Source organism: Monodelphis domestica, chromosome 2, assembly GCF_027887165.1.
Source record: "Monodelphis domestica isolate mMonDom1 chromosome 2, mMonDom1.pri, whole genome shotgun sequence".
Classification (NCBI taxonomy): domain Eukaryota; kingdom Metazoa; phylum Chordata; class Mammalia; order Didelphimorphia; family Didelphidae; genus Monodelphis; species Monodelphis domestica.
In genome coordinates, this window is record NC_077228.1 from 272,185,097 (window position 1) to 272,208,003 (window position 22,907).

General features: G+C 39.0%; 1 protein-coding gene across 2 annotated transcripts; it reads left to right on the top strand.

Moving 5' to 3' along the window:
- The first annotated feature begins 1,150 nt into the window (after positions 1–1,150).
- SNRPC (small nuclear ribonucleoprotein polypeptide C) lies at positions 1,151–22,907 on the top strand. Of its 2 annotated transcripts, XM_007483710.3 has the most exons (7): positions 1,151–1,255; positions 6,917–6,959; positions 8,854–8,962; positions 12,400–12,489; positions 20,708–20,812; positions 21,038–21,133; positions 22,298–22,441. In XM_007483710.3, exons 1-6 carry the CDS (start codon positions 1,248–1,250, stop codon positions 21,103–21,105), a joined length of 423 nt encoding a protein of 140 aa, XP_007483772.1. In that variant the 5' UTR covers positions 1,151–1,247; the 3' UTR covers positions 21,106–21,133; positions 22,298–22,441. The 2 variants fall into 2 exon arrangements, with proteins under 2 accessions (XP_007483772.1, XP_001378181.2); XM_001378144.5 differs by lacking the exon at positions 21,038–21,133 and having other exon boundaries at positions 22,298–22,907.

Below are 22,907 nucleotides of genomic sequence, written 5' to 3' on the forward strand. Positions count from 1 at the left end.
TGTATTATCATACAAAACATACTTCCATATTGGTCATTGCTGTGAGAGAATACTCACATAAAATCAAACCCCCAAAATAAAACCAAATAAAAGATGTGAAAGAGTATTCTTTGATTTGTATCCAACAGATCTTTCTCTGGAGATGGATAGTAATGAATATAAGCTTCTTGAAGGCATGGATTCTCTTGCTTTTCTATTTGTGTGCCCAAGTTTAGCACTGTGCTTTCGCTTTGGTAAAAGCTTAGAATTTTTTATTCATTCTTTCATTCACTCCTAAGCTGTTTCATTTGTTCTAGCAGCTGAAATCCTCTTCTTATTATACATGACTAGCAGATAGAAATGATGCCCTGGGAGCTCCATATTTTCTTCTTCACCTCATCTCAAAGCCCCTGCCACCATTGCCCATGCTTTCCTCCTTTCCTCCAATCTCTAAGCAACAAGAAACTTTTCTTCTCCCCCACGCCCACTCCACCCCCATTTGCAACCTCGATCGATTCCTATTTCGCCCCGATTTCCTCCATTAATAAATCAATAAAGAAACATTTCTCGAGTGGCCTCCGGTGTGCCAAGCACAGTGGGGTAAAAATGAAAGTCCCTGCCCTCCAGAAACTTAAATTCTATCCGAGAAAACAACATTCACATATACAAAAATAAACGAAAGGAGGAAAAAAGGAATCTTTTTGCACTAGCAGCTTAGGAAAAATCAAGAATGGTTTTTCATAGATTGAAGCATGAGCTGAGCTTTGAAAAGAACTTGGAATAAGAGGAGGGAGCGCATTCCAAACATATTGGACAACCTTTGCAAAGGATCTGAGTCCCAGCTCTAATATCCCGGGGTGGGACGAGGCTGCCTATGAAGCTGCCTACTAAGAAATTCGCCTAAATGTTAAAGAAATAACAAATAATAAAATTTAATGAAAATAATGAAAATTTTAAAATAGAGGCAATCGAAGAGGTAGAATGAAGCCATTTTGGCCTTTGAACATTCCAGTAGGCCAGTATTGAACGGGAGGAGAGAACAGTCATCTGAGTCTCCCCTCACTCACTCTTTCCCTCCTCTTGGAACCTGAGGAGCAACAACCAATAGGAAGGCAGTCCCAGACGCAGAGGCCAGCAATTGGACTACGGCGCGGAGACAGCTAGAGAGGTGGGGGACGCAGCCTTAGAGCATCACTTTCGGCGCTAACCCAGACGTCACTTCCGGTGTCTCGGCGCGGATCGGTACGGCCAACGGACCGCGGAGCACCATGCCCAAGTGAGGGGGAGGCTGAGAGGAGGGCGCGTCGGGGCTCCGTGCGGGGATGGGGGGTGGGCTCGGACGTGGGTGGGGCTCCAGGGTCTGCCCGGGAGAGGGTAGGGGAAAGGGAGAGGTAGGGTGTGCCCCGAGAAAAGGCCCTCCACCCTCTGTCCCCTCTCCCCTCCCCTCCTTTTCCATCTTTTCCCCGCATCCCTCTCTTTTCCCCTCCCCCTCACTGTCACTGGACGCCCCGACACCCCCCACCCCCCGTCCCCGGCTCCTCTTCCGAGCAGTCCGAGAATTGGCAGGGAACCTTCGGCCCAAACGCGACCAGGAATCCCCCTTACCTCGGACTCACAACCTGCGGACATTCTGGCTTTGAAGACCAAATGCAAAAGAACTCACTACCTCCTGAGGCAGTCCATTCAATCTCTGGCCAACTCATTATTTGTTAGGAGAATTTTATTTTTTTCTTAATCGAGAATAAACTCATTTCTTTAAAACTTCTACCCATCCATCCTATTTCTGGCACCCTGGGGCCAAGGACCATAAATATATCCTTTGACAGTCCTTTATGGACTTAAAAATGGCTGTCATGACCCTCATTAAGTCATTCTTCAGTTTCTTTGAACTGAACCTTATAGATCTCAATCTGTCACCAACGTGATTGCTTTGTTTTTCCCCCCCGAAGAACTTATCCTTCTGAAATATGGTACCTGGGACTGAATACATGTGTGTTCTAAAGTACAATGTGATGAAAAAGACCACTCCGGTCCTGGACACTCTCTACCTTTTTTAATGCATGCTCAAATTTTATTTATTGACCATCCACTAAGACCCCTCCCCCAGTCTTTTTTAGAGGAATTCATTGTCCAGTCATACCTTTTCATATCTTGCACTTGTGAATTTGAAGCTTTCAGTCCATCAGTGAACATCTAAGTGCCTGCTGCATGCCATTGCTAGGCGGTTTGAGATCCAGACAAAAGTGAAGCTGTCCCTGCCTTCAAGGAGTTTACATTCTGTTGAGCAGATAGATAGCTACATATATAGGTATATACAAAGTAGATGGACAGTGTTTTTTGGGGAGGGAACACTAATAACAAGGTGAGTTAGATAAGACTAAGTAGAAAGCAATGCTTGCACTGAGTATTAAAGTAATAAAGGGATTCTAAGAGGCACAGGTGAGGAGGGAATATAAAACTACATTTTTCATTAATAAATTTTGTCTTATTTGATTTGGTTTCATGTCCTAGACAAAAATATTTTTGGATCCTAACTCAGTCTTACCTTGCTTTAAGCTATCCCTTCTCCCTTTGTGTCATCTGCAGAATATATAAAGCATGCCATTTATGCTTTTTTTCCCAAGACATTGATAAAAGTATTAAACAGCACCTGGCCGAGGATACTGAAATACTCCCCTGAAATACTCAGTTTGCAGGATCTGAAGTACATGGAGAAGGTTATTGATGTCATCATCATCCACAAGTGTTCAACCACCACTGTTTATAATACTGGTATTTTATTTTACCATAGCCTCATTCCATCTCTCTCTCATTCCATCTTCACCTCTCCTAAATCTTACCTCTCCTAAATCTTTCTTTGTTCTCTCTACAACCACCTATTCTTAATTTCCTTCAAAATCTTAATTCTTAAGTTAACCAATTCTGCTTTACACTGTATTTTACCTCTCTTATTGCTACTTATCCTTTTCTGAATGCTAGTCCTGAGTTACTCCCACCATCTATTTTCTCTGTTTCTGTGTATGAGTTCCTTAACTCCAGGGGAGAAAATGACAAGACTATTCTGACTGAATTTTTTATAAATGTAGTCTCAACTAGGCCTTCAACTCTTTGCCAATCCTTTTACTTTTCCATGTTTAACTTTCTGACTTTCTTTAGCTTCTGTTCCAAATCTTCTCTTAAGTAATCTATAGCATCTCTCCCCTCTTTCAGCAGAAGGCTTCATCAAATACATCGCTGAAAAAATTGAGGCCATCTATTGCTAATTCCCTCTTCCCAATTCTATCCTCCAAATCACTGCAACATTATCTCTCACTCTTCTCCCTTGGAGGAGGGCCTTTTCCTTGCCTATACTAACCCCTCTAATTGTGATTCAGCCCCTCACCTCCCCTTGAGAAATTTCCCCTTTAAAGATTGATTAAGTCTCCCTTCTTTCTCTTTTATTTCTCTCTTTGTGCACTGGATTCTTTCCTGCTGATTTCAAGCATGGCCAGATCTCTCATCAATGAATTCTACTATTCCCTCAGATTATAGCTTTAGACCTCTTTTATTTTTCACAGCCAAACTCCTAGAAAACAAAGCTGCCTATACTTATTGCCTCTATTTTCTCATCTCATATTCACTTTTCAACCCCAGTGAAAATTCTATCCTCAGGGTTACTAATGACCTATTAATTTACAAATTGAGAGGCCTTTTCTTAGTCATTATCCATGCTGAACTTTCTTAAGCATTTGACCTTGTGGACATATTCCCTCCCCTTGGTTTTTATAGCACTCCTCTCTTCTGGTTCTTAACCCTTCTCAACTGTTCTTTCTTAATCTCTTTTGATGAATATCATTCTCATTCTATCCCTTTTGTATTGGTAGCTGTAGCTTACAGCTGCATCCCTGTAAAATCCTCTCAGCAAATGGGCTAAACCAGATTGAAGGTGTTCTAGAAGCCTCAAATTCAGTCAGTGAGTTAGAAGGATGTCTACCCCAAGGATGTGAAGACTTCCCCTGGTAGAACAGGTGGAGAAGAACAGTTCATTCCAATGGTTTTGAAGGCAACTGAAACAAGTGCTGTGTGTGTATGTGGCACGCTTGGAGCTTGGTCACACATGAAAGATGCCAAGGTCATTCACTGCACCCCGGGCCATCACCAACCATCTTGATTTTTGTCTTGCCACTGGACTTCAATGACTCTGGAAAAGAAATTGAGGCTTATGACTTAAATCTAATTCACAAGCAAGTCAAGACATCACCCCATAATGTTACTGGTCTTCTTCAAAACAAAGGAAGAACAATGTGTTGGTATATCTGAGAACTTTATCTTGGTCCCTTTTTCTTAGCTTTCATGAGTTTAACTACCTATATGCAGAAGATTCTGAGATGTATATCTATATCTACATACCTAGCTCCAATCTTTTCTGAATTCCAGTCCCATAATCACATACTGACTTGTTGAACCTCTCTAAATGTGTCTTATAGGTATTTCAAATAAAATATGTCCAAAAAGGGAACCCCTACCTACCCCACCCCAAAATCTCACATTTCTCTCTAACTTGTTTCTTCCCGCTTAGGATATCTTCATCCTTTATGTTACCCAGGTTTTCAACCCTGTCAACAACTTTAGCTGTTCAATGCCCCCTTTTACCCCTCATATCCAATCAATTGCCAAGTGTAGTTGATTCTGCCTTCACAGTATATCATGTCTGTCCCCTTTTCTTCCCTTACAAAGCCACTATCCTCATTCAGATCATATCACCTCATCTAGACTAGCCCTTCTAATTGATCTCCCATCCTCTTTTCTCTCTAATTGCTGCTAAATTGATGTTCACAGGCAGCTCTAAACATGTCACCATCTTGCTCAAGGAACTCTAGAGACTTACTTCTAGGACAAGGATTCTTAACCTAATATCATGTACCCCAATGAGTTTGTGGCTAGATTTTTGGGGTATGGTACTACAAAGTTAGGTAGGAAAAAGGCTTTATTTTCATAAACTTCTAACTGAAATTTAGCATTTCCTTCCATTGTGAAAAAACATTCTGAGAATGGGTCCATGTGTTTCACCAGACTGCCTAAGGCATCCTTAACATAAAAAAAAGGTTAAGAACCCTTGTTCTAAGACAAAATAAAGATTTCTTTGTTTGGCTTCTGTTTATCTTTCCAGGCTTATTGCATATTATTCTTTTACATACCCTACATTTAACCCAACTGGTCTCCCAGCTAATCCTTGTCCATGGCATTCCCTTTTTCACATCTGTGCCTTTACACAGACTGTCACTCATGTCTGAAAAGCACTACCCCTTATCACTGCCTCTCAGAATCCCTAGTTTGATTTAAAACAGCTCAAATGCCACCTGCTACAAGAAGACTTGTCCTCATGATTCCTGTTGCTAGTATTTTCCCAAGAGATTACTTTGTATATGTTTTGTATTTAATTTTTTACAAGCATGTTGTTTTCTTCCTATAGACTGTAAGCTCCTCAAGGGCAAGGGTTATATTGTTTATGTCTTTGTGTCCCAGACCCTTGCACATATTAGGCACTTAATAAATGCTTGTTGAATTTATGAATAAATAAAACCTCTTTTCAGGTTGATATTGAACCATTTATTAATGACTGTTTTTTTATAAAAAATTATTCATTTGTTCTGAATCTATTATTATATAGCCAAGTGGTCTCCAAACTTTTTTGATTGTGCACCCCTATCAGTAAAATTATTTTCCAAGTATACCAGGGAGGGGGAGGTGGTAGTGGTCCTGTGCTGGGAGAAGTGGTACTTCCCTAACTGCAAATTTCAGTTGTGGGTGTCCTGGTCTGAGTAAGGTCATAACTACTCTGAAGGGCTGACGCTGGGCTCACAGTGGGGAAGGTTGGGAGCTTGCACAACTGTGGAAGTCAGGGGAATGGGGGAATATTGGACTGTTATGGGTGTCAGGTAGGTGTGGCTGTATTGAACATGATGCCCATGTTGGCTATAGCTGGGAGTGGGGAGATCCAACCTATTTTCCCAGCCTCTGATCACATTCTCCTTGGGGTCAAGCTACAGTTCCTGCTTTGGAGCATACTGATCTAACTCACATCTCCAGTTTTCCACAAGAATACTACAAGAGGTTTGTCAAGTGCCTTGCCAAATCTGGGCAAGCTACCAACGATGTTTCCTGATCTGCCAGTTTAATAACCTTATCAAAAAAGGAAATGAGCTTTCCTTCCCTTTCTACCTCTCTTATCCCTCCATCCTTTCTTTCCACCCTTCCTTCCCTCCATTACTTTCCCTTCTCTCCTTTACTCTCCCTCCTTCCTCCATCTCTCCTCCCTCTCTTCATCCCTTCCTCTATGCCTCCTCTCCATCCTTCTTTTCTTTTCTTCTCACTTCATTTTCCAATTCCTTCTCCCTTTCTCTTCACATTCCCCGTGCTCCCCATCCTTTTCCCACTTCCCCTTTGCTTCACAGTGGGCAACAAGAAGAATGCTGCCGCTCAGGTGGGGAATTAAAGTTCTCTTCAAGGCTCAGGTCAGATGCCATGTCCGCCATGATCTCCCTCAGCTGGAAATGTTCTTGTCCCCTATGATTTTTTTTCTGGGAATCTTTGTTTAGCTCTTTGTCCTTTTTCCCCATTGCAATCTACCTTGTGTAGTCTTTATTAGTGAACATTACAGGGCTCCCTCTTCCCCCACCATACTGTAAACTCCTTACAGGCAGGGGCTGTCTTGTTGTTTCATCTTTGTATCTGTAACAGTTTACTCATAGGAGGTGCTTAATCTGTTTTTCGAATTGATCTAGTAAAGGGAAAAAGAAAACAAGTTTGTTTCAAAGGTTTTGCTTTCAGTCTGAATTGCTGAGCTGCCTGGCGTTACTGTTCAGGTGATTGTACCAGCTCTGACCCCTTTAGCTGAGTTAAAGCAACTTATTATTGTTAACATGGTGGTGGCCATCTCTCTCCTTCTCCCCCACAGATTTTACTGTGACTACTGCGATACGTACCTCACCCATGACTCTGTAAGTAGTGTTGCTCGTGTGCTGTAGTTTGTACACCATGGGATGATGCAAAGTAAATTCTTTTTGCACAAATTGTGCTGTCTTCCCCACCATGTTGTATTCTTAGTGTCCCTATGCTGTTCAGGCCTTCGAGTTACGGTGTTGCTCAAGAAGTTGCACTGAACTTGGAGATCAGAGGCCCAGATTCCCAAGTCCTGGTTCATGCCAATTAGTAGCTGTGAGGCTGTGGGCAAGGCATTTTCCCCTTTAGGGTCCTCTGTTTCCTCATCCACTAAATTTACTTGCATTACTCACCTCACAGAGTTGTGAGGAAAGTGCTTTGTAAATTGTAAAGTGTTACATAGCTATAAAATGTGATTGTTGCTTTGGAAAAAATCATTCTGGATTTTCCTGTAGTTTCTGCTCGATGTTTGTGCAGCTAAAATAGCCGGTCTGTATAGCCTTTCAATAGGCAGAACTTTCTTGCGAGAGACTACAGTCGAATTTAGCGAGTATGGTTTTTGTGATGAAAAAATCAGGAGAAACCAAGTTGTTTAGGAATGGTATAGTAGTTAATTTAAACTATCAGTCATGTTTTTGTTTCATCCTGAAAACTTAGAGCCTTAGCAATTGCATTGCAGATTATCTGTTTTAGAAATAATGAAGCCAGGGGCCTTAGTTTGTATAATATAAAACTAACAAAATCAGAGAAACCTTTATCTTCTGTCTTCCACCTAGTGGAAGGTTGTGTTGTAAAAGTGAACATCTTTTTTCAGTAAGACACCAGAACATACGCATAACCATTTCTGTATTGTTATTTCTTCCCTTGCCATATTCTAATACTACAGTTTTGTAACTGCAGATACATTGTGTTATATTTCATTATTGATAGCATTGTGAAATAGCATGCACTGGTTGCTCTTGTAGATACTCTAGTTGTAAATTCTTACAATATTGTTTATTGGGGTCTCCCACCAGTAGATCTGCCAGTAGATCTAAAAACCATGCCTGGCAGATCTTCAGGCTACCTGTGGCTGACAATATTCTTTCTTGCATGCTTTCATGTTCTATATTCCCTGAAAGTAAAAGAACTCAATAGAGGTGCATTCTCTCTCATCAGGTCTTCATCGTTACACATATCTATTCTCACCTTCCACTAATCCCAGGACTTCAGGGAAACAAAAAGTAGCTTTCCAGAAAAGGGTTGGAGATTTGTGTAACATTATTTTTAAAAGGTCCATTTGGGATACTGAACCATTGCCAATGTGGCTGGAGGAGCAGCTCCCTCAAGATGGGCTTAGAGCAGGAGAAGCAGTTTGGTTCAGGAATATTTTTATCTTCTGACTTTGGGAACATTTCCATAGGTTTGATTTTCTTACTTAGGGTAATCTTTTCTATTACCTTGTGGCATCCAGTATAACATGTGAACAGTGGTTTTAATGGCTTAGTATGATAAAAAGTACTGAAAAGTTGGCCTTGTCCCTTAAGACATTAGGATCATTTTGAATTTTGAAATTCCGCAACAGCCTTATGTATCATCTGTTGTGCTGACTGTGAAAACTAGGAAAGCAAAATGGGGAGCAGTGCTTGTATCATTTAGATTGAGTTTGCTTCTATGGCAAAAGGGCCATAGGAATATTCGGTTTAGTGGATTCTGATAGGCTGTATGATCTGTGTAACTGATGCATTGGAATTTCTGACAGATATTTAAGGTAATAGTCTTGGCCCTCTAGAAGATGTATTGGGCACAGGAGCTTTTGGCTGTGGGCCACGTGAGTTATGTTAAGCAATCTCTTGAAGAGATGCTCTCAGCGTAGATATCTCACAAAGGTCGGACTTGATATAATTTTTGGCTTTGCTTCTGTTAAAATCTGGGCGTGGCAAATTTCAACCTGCCATCTCTTTTATTTTGCAGCCATCTGTACGAAAGACACACTGCAGTGGTAGGAAACACAAAGAGAATGTGAAAGATTACTATCAAAAATGGATGGAAGAGCAAGCTCAGAGCCTGATCGATAAAACGAGTAAGGACCCATCCCTTGTTCCCTTTGGTCAGCTGGTACCTTCCTTCTGCCAGCCGCATCTGGGTACATTTGCATTACTGAGGATAGTTACATCATGACTTAATAAGTAAGCATTTATTAAGCTCCTACTCTGCTCCAGACAGGGTTCTAAGCCCTTGGGGTTCAAAAACAGCCCATGTTAGGATAGCTAGGTGGCTCAATGTATATAAAGACAGAACTGCACAGAAGTACGGAGTTCAGATTTGGCCTCAGTCCCTTCCTAGTTGATTCTGGGTTAATCACTCAGCCCCAGTTGCCAAGCCCTTACTGCTCTTCTGCCTTAGAACCAATACTTAGTATATTGATTCTAAGACAGAAGGTAAAGGTTTAAAAAAACAAAAATGTCAGTCCTTGTCTCCAAGGAGTTTGTTTTTAATTGAGGGAAACATGCATACATATAAATAAATACAAAATGCATGCAAAGAAAATACAAAATTATTTTTTTTACGAGTAGGGTTGGGGTTAAGAAGGTGACAAAAGGTCTCGTGTCCAAAACTGAGTTTGAGTTTTGAAGGAAGTTGAGGATTCTACAGCGTAGTAGTGAGGAGGGAGAACATTCCAGGTTTGGAGGAAGTCTATGCAGAGAATGGAAAAGAATAGAAAAAGTAAGAAGGTCATTTTGGCTGGGCTGAAGGATGAGTGAAGGGAGCAACATGTAATAAGCTAACAAAGGTTGGTTGAAGCCACTTTGTAAGGACTTTAAATGTCAAGCAATGATCCCAAAGCAGGAGGATCATATATCCAAAGCTTTGCTTTAAGGAGTGTCTGCTTGACAGCTCTATAGAGGATGGATTGGAAAAGGAAGATACTTGAGACAGGCAGACCAATTAGGATACTTTTATAATAGTTATCGTTAGAGGGCCAGAAACAGGATGGTAAGTGCATGAGGAAAAGGAGATGGACGGGAGAGTTAGAATTGGCAAGACTTATTAAATAAATGGATTTGAAAAGGGTATCTTTCTGCTCTCCTAAGGTTGTATAAATAAATTGAACAGTAAATTATTGATAATAAAGCACACTGAGATCTTTCATAGCTGAAACACAAAAGAGGAAAGAAATTTGTAATTGAGAATAGATTTAGAGATGTTTCATTTGGATTTACTTTTGCCACTAATAAGGCTACAAGAAATTGATCAGAAGGGAAGTAACAAAAGAATCAAGCAGTCCAAATTATGTTGTTGTTTTTTTAACCTTTACCTTCCATCTTAGAATCAATATTGTATATTGGTTCCAAGGCAGAAGAGCAATAAGGGCTAGGCAATAGGGTGACTTGCCCAAGGTCACACAGCTAGGAAGTGACTGAGGTCAGATTTGAATCCAGGATCTCGCTAGACCTGGTTCTTAATCCACAGAGCCACCCAGCTGTCTCCTGACCAATTTATGTTTTGAATGCCTGTAGGTCCATATGAGTTTGTTTATGTTGGACATGTCTGACAACTTAGGATTGTCATCTTGATGTGGTCAAGGTGATGCTGTTTGGAATCTTGATCAAGGAATTGATTGATAGCTCAAACTGACCCCATTCCAAGGAAAAAACTCCTTGAGAAATCAATCTACATACAATAGGTAACCCTATATGCCCCTCTCACTCTCTTCTTAACTCCCTGCAGTCTGGCTTCCATGCCCTTCATTCAACTGAAACTGCCCTCTCCAAAATTACCATTGAGTGCTCTTTTATTTTCTAAGTCCTCATCTTCCTTGATTCTCTTTAAGAGTGATGGTGAACCTTTTAGAGACTGTGTGCTGTGCCCCACCCCAGTAGAGACCAAGTATACCCCCTCATCTTTCCCTAGAGAGGGGAGGGAGTGGCCCAAGTGCTCCACTCTGGGGAGAGAAAGGTGCTTGTGGAGAGGGGGGAAGGGAGTGGCCCAAAATTCGGTGAACAGGAGGAAGGGAACAGCTTAGCCTAAGTCCCTCTGCCTTTCTAGTAACTAACTCTGGCAAGTGACTGTGTCTGTGCCCATAGAGAAAAGCATGTATAATCCAGATCAAATGGGTTACCATCTCTGAGAGGGAGGAGGGGAAAGAGGAAGACAATTTGGATCTTATAATTTCAGAAAATGTATGTTGAAAATTGATATTACGTATAATTGGGAAAATAAAGTATCTTTGGATAAAAAAGTGAATGTTCCATAAGCATCTTAAATTCAGCATATTCAAAACTGCTCATTATTTCACCTCCTAGATCCTCCCAAACTTCCCTGTCACTTTTGAGAGCACCATCATCTTCCTAGTCACCCCAATCTAGGACCTCACTGTCACCTCATGCATCCAGTCTGTTGCCAAACTTTGTTGTTTCTACTTTCACATTTATATGTCTTTCTTTCTTGTCATTTAATCACAGCCTAGTTCATACCCTCCTCACCCATCCTTCAATAAGGGTATCACAAAGCCTTTTTTTTTAAACCCTTACCTTCCATCTTAGAATCAATACTAAGTATTGGTTCTAAGGCAAAAGAATGGTAAGGACTAGGTGATGGGAGTTAAGTGACTTACCCAGGGTCACACAGCTAGAAAGTATCTGAAGTCAGCATCTCTACACCTGGCTCTTTATCCACTGAGCCACCCATCTGACTATCCTCTAACACTAGCCTTCTAACTGGTCTCCCTACCTGAATTCTCTCCTTGGTCAGCTCATCTTCCACTCAACTACTTAAGATGGCTCCTTAAAGAGTAGGTTTTGCCATATCAAATATATACTTCTCTGTTTGACATTCAATGCTTTATAGCCTGGCCCCTCCTGATCTTTCCTATTTAATACCCTATTCTTCTCTACTATCTTCTGCCATCCAGCTTCACTGCCCAACTTACAAGCTTCTGGAGGACCATACACCATCTCCTTCCTTTGTCCCACACTTGAATTCTTCTTCCTTACTTCTTTCCTGGCTTCTTTCTTTTTTATTAAACCCTTACCTTTCATCTTAGAATCAAGACTGTAAATTTATTCTAAAGCAGGTTAAGTGACTTGCCAGGGGTCATACAACTAGGAAATATATGAGACCAGATTTGAACCCTCTCCAAGCTTGGCTCTCAACCCACAGAGCCACCTGGTTGCCCCTCCTGGCTTCTTTAAAAGTAAAGATCAAACTCCATCTTTTGCAGGAGGCTTTTCCAGGTTAGTCTTCTAGCCACAATGCCTTCCTCTTTTGGGTTAGCTTCATACACTCAGTATAGATCCTGTATGTGCTAAGATATTTACAGGTTAGAATGTACACTCCTTAAGTCTTTATATTACCAAAGTTGAAAACTATGTGAACCCTTAATGAATGGTAGTTGGCTGACATATATGATGATTACTGACATATTTTTAAAGTGTTGTTTTTGTTTTTAAAAACAGGGTAGAAAAAATAAGATCATCTAAAATTCTTATTTGTGTTTCTCCCACCCTCCCTCCAAAGCGGCTGCATTTCAACAAGGAAAGATTCCTCCCACTCCGTTCTCCGCTCCTCCACCAGGAGGGGCTATGATTCCACCTCCTCCTAATCTCCGTAAGTTTAAAATTTTTACCTCAGATTCTTTGTTGGTGAAGTTTTGGATATTATTCTCTTTGATTTTATTCAAAATGGCTCTTTGCTTAAAATTAGTGTTTAGCAAATGCTTGGTGAATAAATGGATAATAACACAGAATGGCTTTAATTGGGTAACGATTTCCGTGACTAACTAACTTTTGATTACTGTACTAACCGAATATACTATCAGGGGTACTAGGTGTTTAGGCTGATTCAGAAGGCAGCATGTGTTGTCCCTGTTTACACTTAAAATTATTTCACTGCTAGAAACTTACTCATTTCAGCCTAAGAACATCTGGGCAGACATCAGCCCTGCTTTTCCTCCCTCCACCTAACATTGACATCCAGTAGCATAGAATAGATCACAGGATGCTCTTCTCAGACAATAATTTTTATACTTCCTATTACTACCCTCTACCACCACACAGTGGTAAGTCAGAATACATGTTTTATAGCCATGTTGGCAAACCTATGGCACACATGACAGAGGGGGCTTCTCCCTTCCTCCTCTCCATGTATGCCTGAGGACATTTCTCACCTCATCTACCCCTCTGCCCAAGATCTTCCTCCCTCCTCTGTCTGGGGTAAGGTAGGGGCTTACATGTGGTGTGAGGGTTGCAGTTCGGGCACCTGGTCTCCAAAAGATTCGCCATCACTGGTTTATAAGGTCTTTCCCCCCACCATTATAGTCTGTGGAGAAAAGGGTTGTTTTGATTTTTGTAAACATTACTTTCTGCCCTACTCTAAGACAGAAGAGCAAGGGTTCAAGCAAATGGAATTAAATGACTTACCCAGGGTCACACAGATATAAAGTGCCTGAAGTCAACTTTAAACCTAAGTCCTCCTGACTCCAACTCTGGTTCTCAGTCCACTGAGCCACTTAACTGTCCCCTTATCCTGTATATTTTATTGCATGTATTTTTAAAACATTATTTTTTTTAAACCCTTACCTTCCATCTTAGAATCATTACTCTTTATTGGTTCCAAGGCAGAAGAGCAGTAAGGGCTAGGCAATAGGGTTAATTGACTTGCCCAGGATCACACAGCTAGGAAGTATCTGAGATAAGATTTGAACCTAAGACCTCTCATCTCTAGGGCTAGCTCTCAATCTCCTGAGCCACCCAGGTACCCCCTAAAAACATTATTCTGAGAAGGGATCCATGACACAAAAAAGGTTAAGAACCCAAGTAATGAAATGACAAGATCATTCAATTCTCTTACTAATTCATACAAAATTTCAGAGTGGTAAAGGACCACAGAAGTCATCTAATCCAATCCATATCTGAAACAAATCATTAATAGGTATTGTAATCTAGCCTGTGCTAGATGTTTTTAATTTTCACTTTTTCTTTTCCTTTTTTCCTCCCTAATTAATAAGTACTGCTTTTTTCCTTTCCCCTTCCACCCTTTATTGGAAAAGAAAATAAGAAAAGCAATGCCTTTGTAACAAATACGCATATTCAACTAAAACCAAATCTCACTGTACAGAAATACATTTCCTACTATGCATCTGGAGTCCATTACCATTCTGTCACGAGGTGGATAGTATACATAATCACTGGTCCTCTAAAATTATGGTTGGTCATTGTATTAATCAAAGTTTTTAATTCTTTCAAAGTTGAGCCTTTACAATTTTTTTTATTATATATAGTCTTCTCTATTTGTATTATATACATTATTATATATTGTATATAATTAGTGTATTATAAGCATTATTCTTATTCAAAATAAGTTCTACTTACTTCACTCTGAATCCCAGGCATACAAATCTAGGTTTCTCTGAAATTTGTTCAGCCATTCCCTAAGAGATGGGCACCTCCTTGGTTTCTATTTCTTATATCTCTTTGGAGTATAGCCCTGATAGTTGTATCATCGGATAAAAGAGTTTGCACAGTTTTGTCAAGTAAACAAACATTTATTTAGAGCTTACTATGTGTTGGGGGCAGCTAGGTGGCTCAGTGGATTGAGAGCCAGGCCTACAGACAGGAGATTTTGGGTTCAAATCTGGCCTCAGACATTTCCCAGCTGTGTGACCCTGGGCAAGTCACTTAACCTCTATTGCCTATCCCTTACCACTCTTCTTGATTCCAAGAGAGAAGGTAAGGGTTTGGGAAAAAAGAAAGAAAGAAAGAAAGAAACTTCTGTGTGCCAAGCACTCTAAACTGATTGGACTAATTCACAGCTCCACCAACAAAAGGGTTCAATGATTGCAGGAGTCAGGAAGGTCTGGGTTCAAATGTGGCCTTTGGCATTTATTGGCTCTGCCTGCTTCAGTTTCCTCAACTGTAAATTGGTAAAAATAAAAGAATATCTCCCAGAATGGTGAAAATTAAATGAGATATTTGTAAAGTACTCTAATAATATGTACTTCCTCCCTTCCTTTAAAAAAATGGTTTTATTTTTTCATGAAGAAGCAGTTTTTGGTAATTGTTTCTTAACATTTTAAAATTGAGATTTTTCTCCCTCCATATCCTCCCCCACTCCCTGAGGCAGTGAATCCTCTGATTTAGGTTATACTCATGCTTTTAGGCCTTCCTTCTTTAATAATGTACCTTCTTTCCTTAGCAACTCCAACATAACATTTTTGTTTTTTTTGTTATAATAATAATAATAATAATAATAATAGCTAGCACTTAAAAAAATAGTGCTTTATAAATATTATCTCATTTTATCCTTACAACAACCCTAGGAGGTAGGTGCTATTATTATTCCTATTTTATAGATGAGGAGACTAAGGCAAGCTAGAGGCTGTCACTTGTCCAAGGTCTTATAGCTAATAAACATCTGAGGCTGAATTTAAACTAAGGTCTTTTTAACTAGAGGTCCAGCACTCAAGCTACTTTATCAATCTAATGAGTAGAAGCAGGAACTTCATAGTTACTTTAATTTTCATTTCTCAAATTATTAGGGGTTTGAAGCATTTTTTTCATGTAGTTGATGATAACTTGAATTTCTTTCTTTGAAAACTTCCTCTTCATATCCTTTGACCATTTGTTATTTGAAATAGCTCTTGTTCCTTTTTTTTTAACCCTTACTTTTCTGTCTTTATTTAAAAAACTCTAAGACAGAAGGGCAAAGGCTAGTCAAATGAGACTAAGTGAGTAGGAAGTCACTATTTGAGGTCAAATTTAGGTTATAGATCCTCTTCACTCCAGGCTTTGCTCTTCTCTCTACTGTTCTACCTTCCTGCCCTAAATGGCTTTTATTCTTATAAATTTAAATCCATTCTTTATATATCTTGAGAATCAACAAGATTTAAAAGAGAAACTTGTTTTGTGCTTGAAAATGTCTAGTGATGAGGAATCCATTACCTCCTAAAGCAGCCTCTGAAGCTTCCACCCTTTGCTATTCTTCTGCCTTCTAGGGTCAATGAGAACAAGTTTAATTCCTCTTTTTTAAGCCAGCCTTGTGTTTGTGTGTGTATGTGTGTGTAATTTACTTTTAACACTCTTTTTCTTTAAAAATTTCAAGTTCCAAATTCTCCCCCTGCTCTACTGAGAAGGCAAGCAAAATGATATCAAGTATACGTGTGAAATCATGCCAACATTTCCATATTAGTCATATTGCCGAAAAAGATGGAGGGGGGAGAAAAAGAAAGAACATAAAGAAAATGAGAAGATTATAACTTCAGTCTGCACTCAGAGTTAATCAGTTCTCTCTCTCTCTGAGGATATATAGCATTTTTTCAGCATGTGTCCTTTGGATCGTTATATTGATCAGAGAAGCCAAGTCTTGACGGTTCATCAGCATTACAGCATTGCTGTACAATGATCTCCTAGTTTGGCTCACTTCATTTTTCATCATCACCATGGTTTTTTTTTTTTTTAAACCACCCCCCTCATTATTTCAGCTTCATATGCCACAACTTATTTAGCCATTCCCCTGTCATTTCTCTCCTTGACCTTGAGTTAGTTCTGAGTGAGGATGGCTAATCCCATCAAATGCCTCTTTTTGCCTTAGAAGATTTTCCCATTGTACCACATACTCCTTTTGAGGATCAAACTTGGGATCTTCAGTTTACAAGATTGACTCGCTACCTTCTGTGTTATAACTCAGGGTCAAGGAGAGAAACTCTCCTGTGACAAGGTCAAAAACCTGGGGTTTCTACTTCCCTACTAAATAAACTGGGGATTCTTAGATTCCATGTTGACAATCATGATAGCCTTTCACACACCTGAGGATAAGCCATATGCCTTTGCTGAATCTTCTCTTTTTTCAGGCTAAACATTTCCATAGGGCATGGTCTCCACTATTTTTATGTGTGGACATCTCCTTTGCCTGCCCAGGCCACTGACTCACTCAAGTGGTCTGACTAGGCTCAGGACAGTGGGATACTAGACTTTCTCATTCTGGACTCAGAACTTCAGTTAATGAAGCCTAAAACCAAATTCAGTTTTCGTTGTTATATCATAAACTGCAACTTCTCTTAACTTATTTTGAACTTGAAGTACACTAAAACACCTCCAAATATTTTTCACAAGGTATTATTAGCTATGACTCCCCTATTCTTTATTTTCATTTTTTTTAATCCTCTTACCTTCTGTGTCAGAATAAATACTAAGTATTGGTTCCAAGTTCCAAGGCAGAAGAGCAGTAAAGGCTAGGCAATTGGAGTTGAGTGACTTGCCCAGGGTCACAGACCAGGAAATTTCAAAGACCAGTCAGTCCCCTGTTCTTTATTTGTGTAGTTGATACTTTTGAATCCAACTTTAAAACTTTACATTTATATTTATTGAGTTTCATCTTATTAGATTGAGCCAATAATTCTAATTGTTGAGATGTTTTGAGATCTTCCATGTTAGTTTGCTCTAAGGTTTGTTTCAGCTATGCCTTGACCCAAATCCCTGATACAATGTTATCAATATATTTGACTTCACTCTAGAGACTTTCTTCAAGGTTGATTTTGCTCCTGTAATTACTACTCTTTGAATCTGGCTATTCAACTAGTTCCTTATTCAATCTGTTGTACTTTTGTTAAGCCCCATCTCAGTCTTGTCTAATGGGGTATTGGGGTAGTCTTTGTTTAATGACTTACTGAGATCCAGGTATACTTTATCTGCCATATTCCTCACCTACCAGTCTAATAACATTATCAAAAAATGAAATGAAGATAAATCCAGATGGTCTGTTCTTTTCCTGAACTAAACTTTATAGAAGTTTTCTGTTAATACAGGAGTCATCTCTGAAATTACATGCACTTCCTTTAAATTGAACTCTCCATTGTAACAAAGAAAAACGAAAACACTCAACTCTCTGAACAAGAAAAAAAATGTTTATAGCATTGCACTCATGATTTCTCTTCTGTCTTTTGGTAAAATATTTGCTCATTATCTCCTGGACTATCACTGGTCTTTCAGTTACTTTAAGTTTAACTGTGTTAATTTATGCTATTTTGGATATTGCATATATTGTTCTTTTTAATTCAATTCATATAAATTTAATATTTTTCTCTGAACTCCTCTCTTCATTATCTAACTATCCATGTATCTCAATAATATTCTAGCACTTTTTCATCCTCTTTCCTCATTTGGAAATTGATTGGGATAACATTTCTCTATTAGTAATAATAGGACCTCTCTTCTCTTCCATGAGATTTTTTAGATGTCACTGTCAATGGCTTAGAAATCATGTTTACCATTTCTTTAAATATGATGAGATGTAGTTCTCTGGGCCTTTTGACTCAAATCCATTGAGAAGAATTGGATGTTCTTACCTCATCTTTGGTAGTAACTTTCTGTTAACCTTTTTCAAATTTGTTAATCTTTTCTTTGCTCTATCCTTCCTAGTCTAAAGATTGTTTTCCTTGGTAGAAAAAAAACCAGAAGTAATGATAAACATAGAGAGAGGCAGTGTGATATGATGGAAAGAACATGGAACTTGGAGTTCGGAGAGACTTGGGTTCAAATTTCACCTCTAAGAGTAGTGTTTGGTAAACCCAAAGATTCCATTTACTGAGATACAGTTTTACTGTTCAACAAAAATGATTGAGAAACCTGGAAAGCATTCTAATAGAAATTGGGTTTAAACTAACAGATCATATCATATACCATGATAAGCTCCAAATGGATTATATGACTTAGATATAAATGGTCACAAAATAAATGAGAAAAGCAAGGAAGAAAACATCTTTTGCAGATAGGGGAAGAGTTCCTAACTACATTGGGAATAGAGAAGTTCACAGAAGTTAAAATTAACAATTTGATTACATAAAATTGAAAAAGAGGAAAAGAACCTATCAATACAAAAATGTTTTCAATAGTTCTTTTTATTGTTGCAAAGAACAATAAACAGATGGAGGTACCCACCAAGTGACAAATGGCCATTTAATGATAGTATATGAATGTTAGTATTGTAATAGTTAAAATTAAATCATGAGACTGCTAGTAGCTTTAGTAGCTTTATTACAGCAAAGAAAGGGAAATGTAGGAAAGAGGTAGAGTTGATTAGCTGACTACCCCATTTGCCATGTAATGGATTGAAGCTCATCACTGACACAGGTTCCTTCAAGTTCCAAGCTCCAGTCAGAAATGAGAGCAAGCAGTCCCTTGGTCTTGCCTTATAAGAAGTTTTCTTCACCCACTAACTCTCTCATGTCACATCTCAGGAACCAATCATAGTTCCTTAATTTGCCTGGCACCACCCAGGGGGCAGTGCCTGTGGGATCAGTTTCTCATCTCGTTGGTTTCAACTTCCTTTCTCTAAGGGTTTGTCTGTACCTGTACATCTCAATGGTAAATGACCTCCAGGTCATTGATTGATGAAGTCAAACAAAGCAACATAATGGGGAGGCAAATTCCCTTCCCACATTATATAAATAAATGATAGTAAATGAAAAAATAAACATGAGATGCTTGAATTCAGAGACATCTCCATCCCAAATTTCATTTGATTTATTTGTGCTTGACCGAATTGCTTACCATCTCTGAGTAGGGGGAAGAAGGGGAAGGAGGTTGATGGTTTGGATCTTATAATTTTGGAAAACATGTTGAAAATTATTATTACATGTAATTGGGAAAATGAAATATCTTTGAATTTAAAAAAAGAATGAGCAGATGAGGTTGTTAAGATGTATGATATAGGAATATATTAGTCTGTGTTGAATGAGGGGAATTGTGAAAATTTAAGAGGCTAAACCTTCCTAAAGTAGAATTCTGCATTGAGTTTGTTTGTTTGTTTGTTTTATTAATAGAATTTATTTCCAGGTATCTCAGCCCCTCCCTCCCTTCCCACACCATAGAAGGCATCATCCGGCAAACAGATATGTATATATAGATTATGTCTTTCACGTTTCCATTTTTCATTCCATTCCCTGGAGATGAACATTCACAAGTTATTCCTCAACTATTAAAACTGTAGCTATAAATAATATTCTCTTGGTTCTACTTGTATCACTCTTCATTATATCATGTAGTTCTTTCCAAGTTTAAAAAAATCTGTACATAGTTTTGTATGGCATAGTACTATTCAGTCATAATCATATACCACAATGTGTTCAACTATTTCCCAATTGATGGACATTCCCTTCATTTCCAGTTCTTTGCCACCACAAAGAGAGCTGCTATAAATATTTTGGAACATATAGCTTCATTTTCTTTTACCTGATTTCCTTGGGAAATAGACTCTGCAATGATATTGCTGGATCTGTGGGTATACATAATTTTGTAGTTCTCTGGGTGTGATTTCAAATGGCTCTTTAAAAAAGGTTGGGTCAGTTCACAGTTCCACCAGTAAGTGTATTTAGCAGTCCCCTACTTTTCCACATCCTGCATAGTGTTTTTAATGTATTTAAGAAAAATTGCCTTTCTAAGAACATTTTAAAATAATTTTTGTGATAGGAAATAGGTATGATTTCAGGAATATCATTCACTTTAGTCCCTCTTCAGCCTTCAATTCTGTAAAAGCTACCATTTGATTTCTTTGAATAAATTTCCCTTGGAGATTGTTAATCTGAAGAGATTTAATTTTGGTCAGGACTGTGTGTGCAAATTGGCCATTCCATGCATTTAGCTATATAACCTATGAATTTTGTAACATGCTTCTATGGAACCAAAGGTGGGGAGAAAGTGTAATATTGTTGAATAATTATTGAAGAATGTTAGTATACTAATGAGAACCTGTTACGTTTTGCCTTGGGCTTAGAAGGGCACATTTTCAATATGCTAGTTTACCTAACCCCAGGATGGATGTTTTCTTTCAGCGGGACCTCCTCGACCTGGTATGATGCCAGCACCCCATATGGGAGGGCCCCCTATGATGCCAATGATGGGTCCCCCTCCTCCTGGAATGATGCCTGTAGGACCTGGTAAGTTTGAACCTTTTTTCCTCGCCCAGGGAAATTAAATAGGACTCTTAGTTTGCTATTCTAATTTTCTTTCTTGTGAAGTAACTTTTAATGAATCCTACTGATAAAGAAGTAATGAAGATTGTTGCTTATTGATTCTCAACGTAGATAGAAAGATGCCAAATGACTTTATGCTGCCATTGCAAGGAAAGCAACACCATAGCATGGTTCTGGCTTCTTTTTTAGATTCTTCACCACACCCTCCTGCTCCCCCTTCCCGACTGTCCCTCAATTTCTGGCCTCATTTGCTCTGAGTGCATGGATATATTTCATTGAGATTGGGTAGGTAAATATTTATTTGCACAACCAACTTAGTTACTGAACTTTGGAGCAGAGCTTTTAGCTCATCAGTTCCCATCAGCTAAAGAGGCTAGGCCACTTGCTGATTAAGGCCCAAACCGTTTATTGACAATGACATCAAAGGGTCATTTTTCATCTAATTTGCACCACTGGTGCAGGGTGGAATAAATCCACAGTCTTGATAAAAACAGTTCACATTTATCTAATGCTTTAAGGTGTAAAAAGCACTTCTCATCATAACCATCTTGTGAAGTAGGTATTCTGGGTACATCCCCTTTTACAGGTGAGGAACCTGAGGTACAGACACATTGCTTTGCTCAGAATTACATAGCCAGTGTGGCCAAGTTGTTACATAAATATAGATCTTTGGACTCTGAATCCAGTGCACTTCCAATTATACCATACTGATCAGCTAAAATCATGACTTTCATCAACATTAGTACAACATTATTGGATAGATTATACAAAACCCCTGCCTGCTACCTACCCAATTTCTTTTGTATTTTTTCAGTTTTGTAGTCAGACCTTAAGGCAGTGGATCCATGGTAATTTGCTTAGCTTGTATAATGATAACACATTTATAAACCTCATTGGTTATATTTAACAAAAGGCCTTAAGATGAGTTACCTTTTTTTTCTTGACAGTTTTCATTAATTATGTCACTGTCCCTTGTGTGGTCATGAGCTGTACATGGTTATTAATAGGTTGTTAGCATGAGTCCCAATTGCCATTCCCACCATATTACAAACTAACTTTTGGTGGCAGAATTAATTGCCCACTGTGCTCTGCTTTACATTTATGACAGTGAAATAGCCTCTAGATATGAGAGGCCTAATAGTCTTAAAGAGCTGATTTAATGTGGCTAGCTGTGTATTTCCCCATTTTGAGGGAAATGAAGTCAAATTGGGAAACTATGGTCACTGGTGTCTTCTGAAAAGAAACTTCTTTGTTTTTCCATAGTCTATTAATAGTTTGCCCTGACTATCATTGGGTCATCTGTGATTTATAGACAGGACGACTTTGCAGCATTTCCTCTAAATATGCTTTTAAAGCATATTACAGTTAGAGAATGTGAAGGGGAAGAGGGCAAATGCCTCTCATAATTTACTTCTTCTAATATACTTTGTTTTTTGTACAACCCTGTAGCTCCTGGGATGAGGCCGCCCATGGGAGGCCACATGCCCATGATGCCTGGACCTCCAATGATGAGACCTCCTGCCCGTCCCATGATGGTCCCTACTCGGCCTGGAATGACCCGCCCAGACAGATAAGAATAAAGGGAAATCTGTTTGTGTCGTTTTTTTTATTCCTTGTTCTACTCCACCCAAACACCATGGTGCTGCACCTCTGGGGTGTTTTCCAACAGCATGGCAAGGAAGACTTGCTCCCACTTCAGTCAAAGAAGAAACTGTTTGGAAGGGAGCAGTGGGACAGAAATGCAGCTTACATTTGTATTGTGATGTGTAAAAATAAAAGTATTGACTGTTTTAGCTATAGAAGGGTTTTTTTTCCAATGATTTTTTTGTTGCTACAAGATGAAGAATTCCAAATGTGATTCCCCAGCCTTGATATTCAGTTCATATTCTCTCATTTCATTGTATCTTCCCCCTTAGATTCTTTTCCCTCAGCTGTAGGACATTTTCCTGGGGGACAACCCCCTAGACAAAATAACTTATGTATCATAAGCTTTGTAAATCTAGCACTTGTAGGAATTTTATTGATTCAAAGAATAAATAAAAACACACTTTATTCATCA

What these genes read in the sequence shown, in the direction of transcription:
- SNRPC (XM_001378144.5), top strand. An exon ending in GAGCCTGATCGATAAAACGA is followed by an intron (nt 8,963 to 12,399) that starts GTAAGGACCCAT and finishes CTCCCTCCAAAG; the next exon opens with CGGCTGCATTTCAACAAGGA. An exon ending in TCCACCTCCTCCTAATCTCC is followed by an intron (nt 12,490 to 20,707) that starts GTAAGTTTAAAA and finishes GTTTTCTTTCAG; the next exon opens with CGGGACCTCCTCGACCTGGT.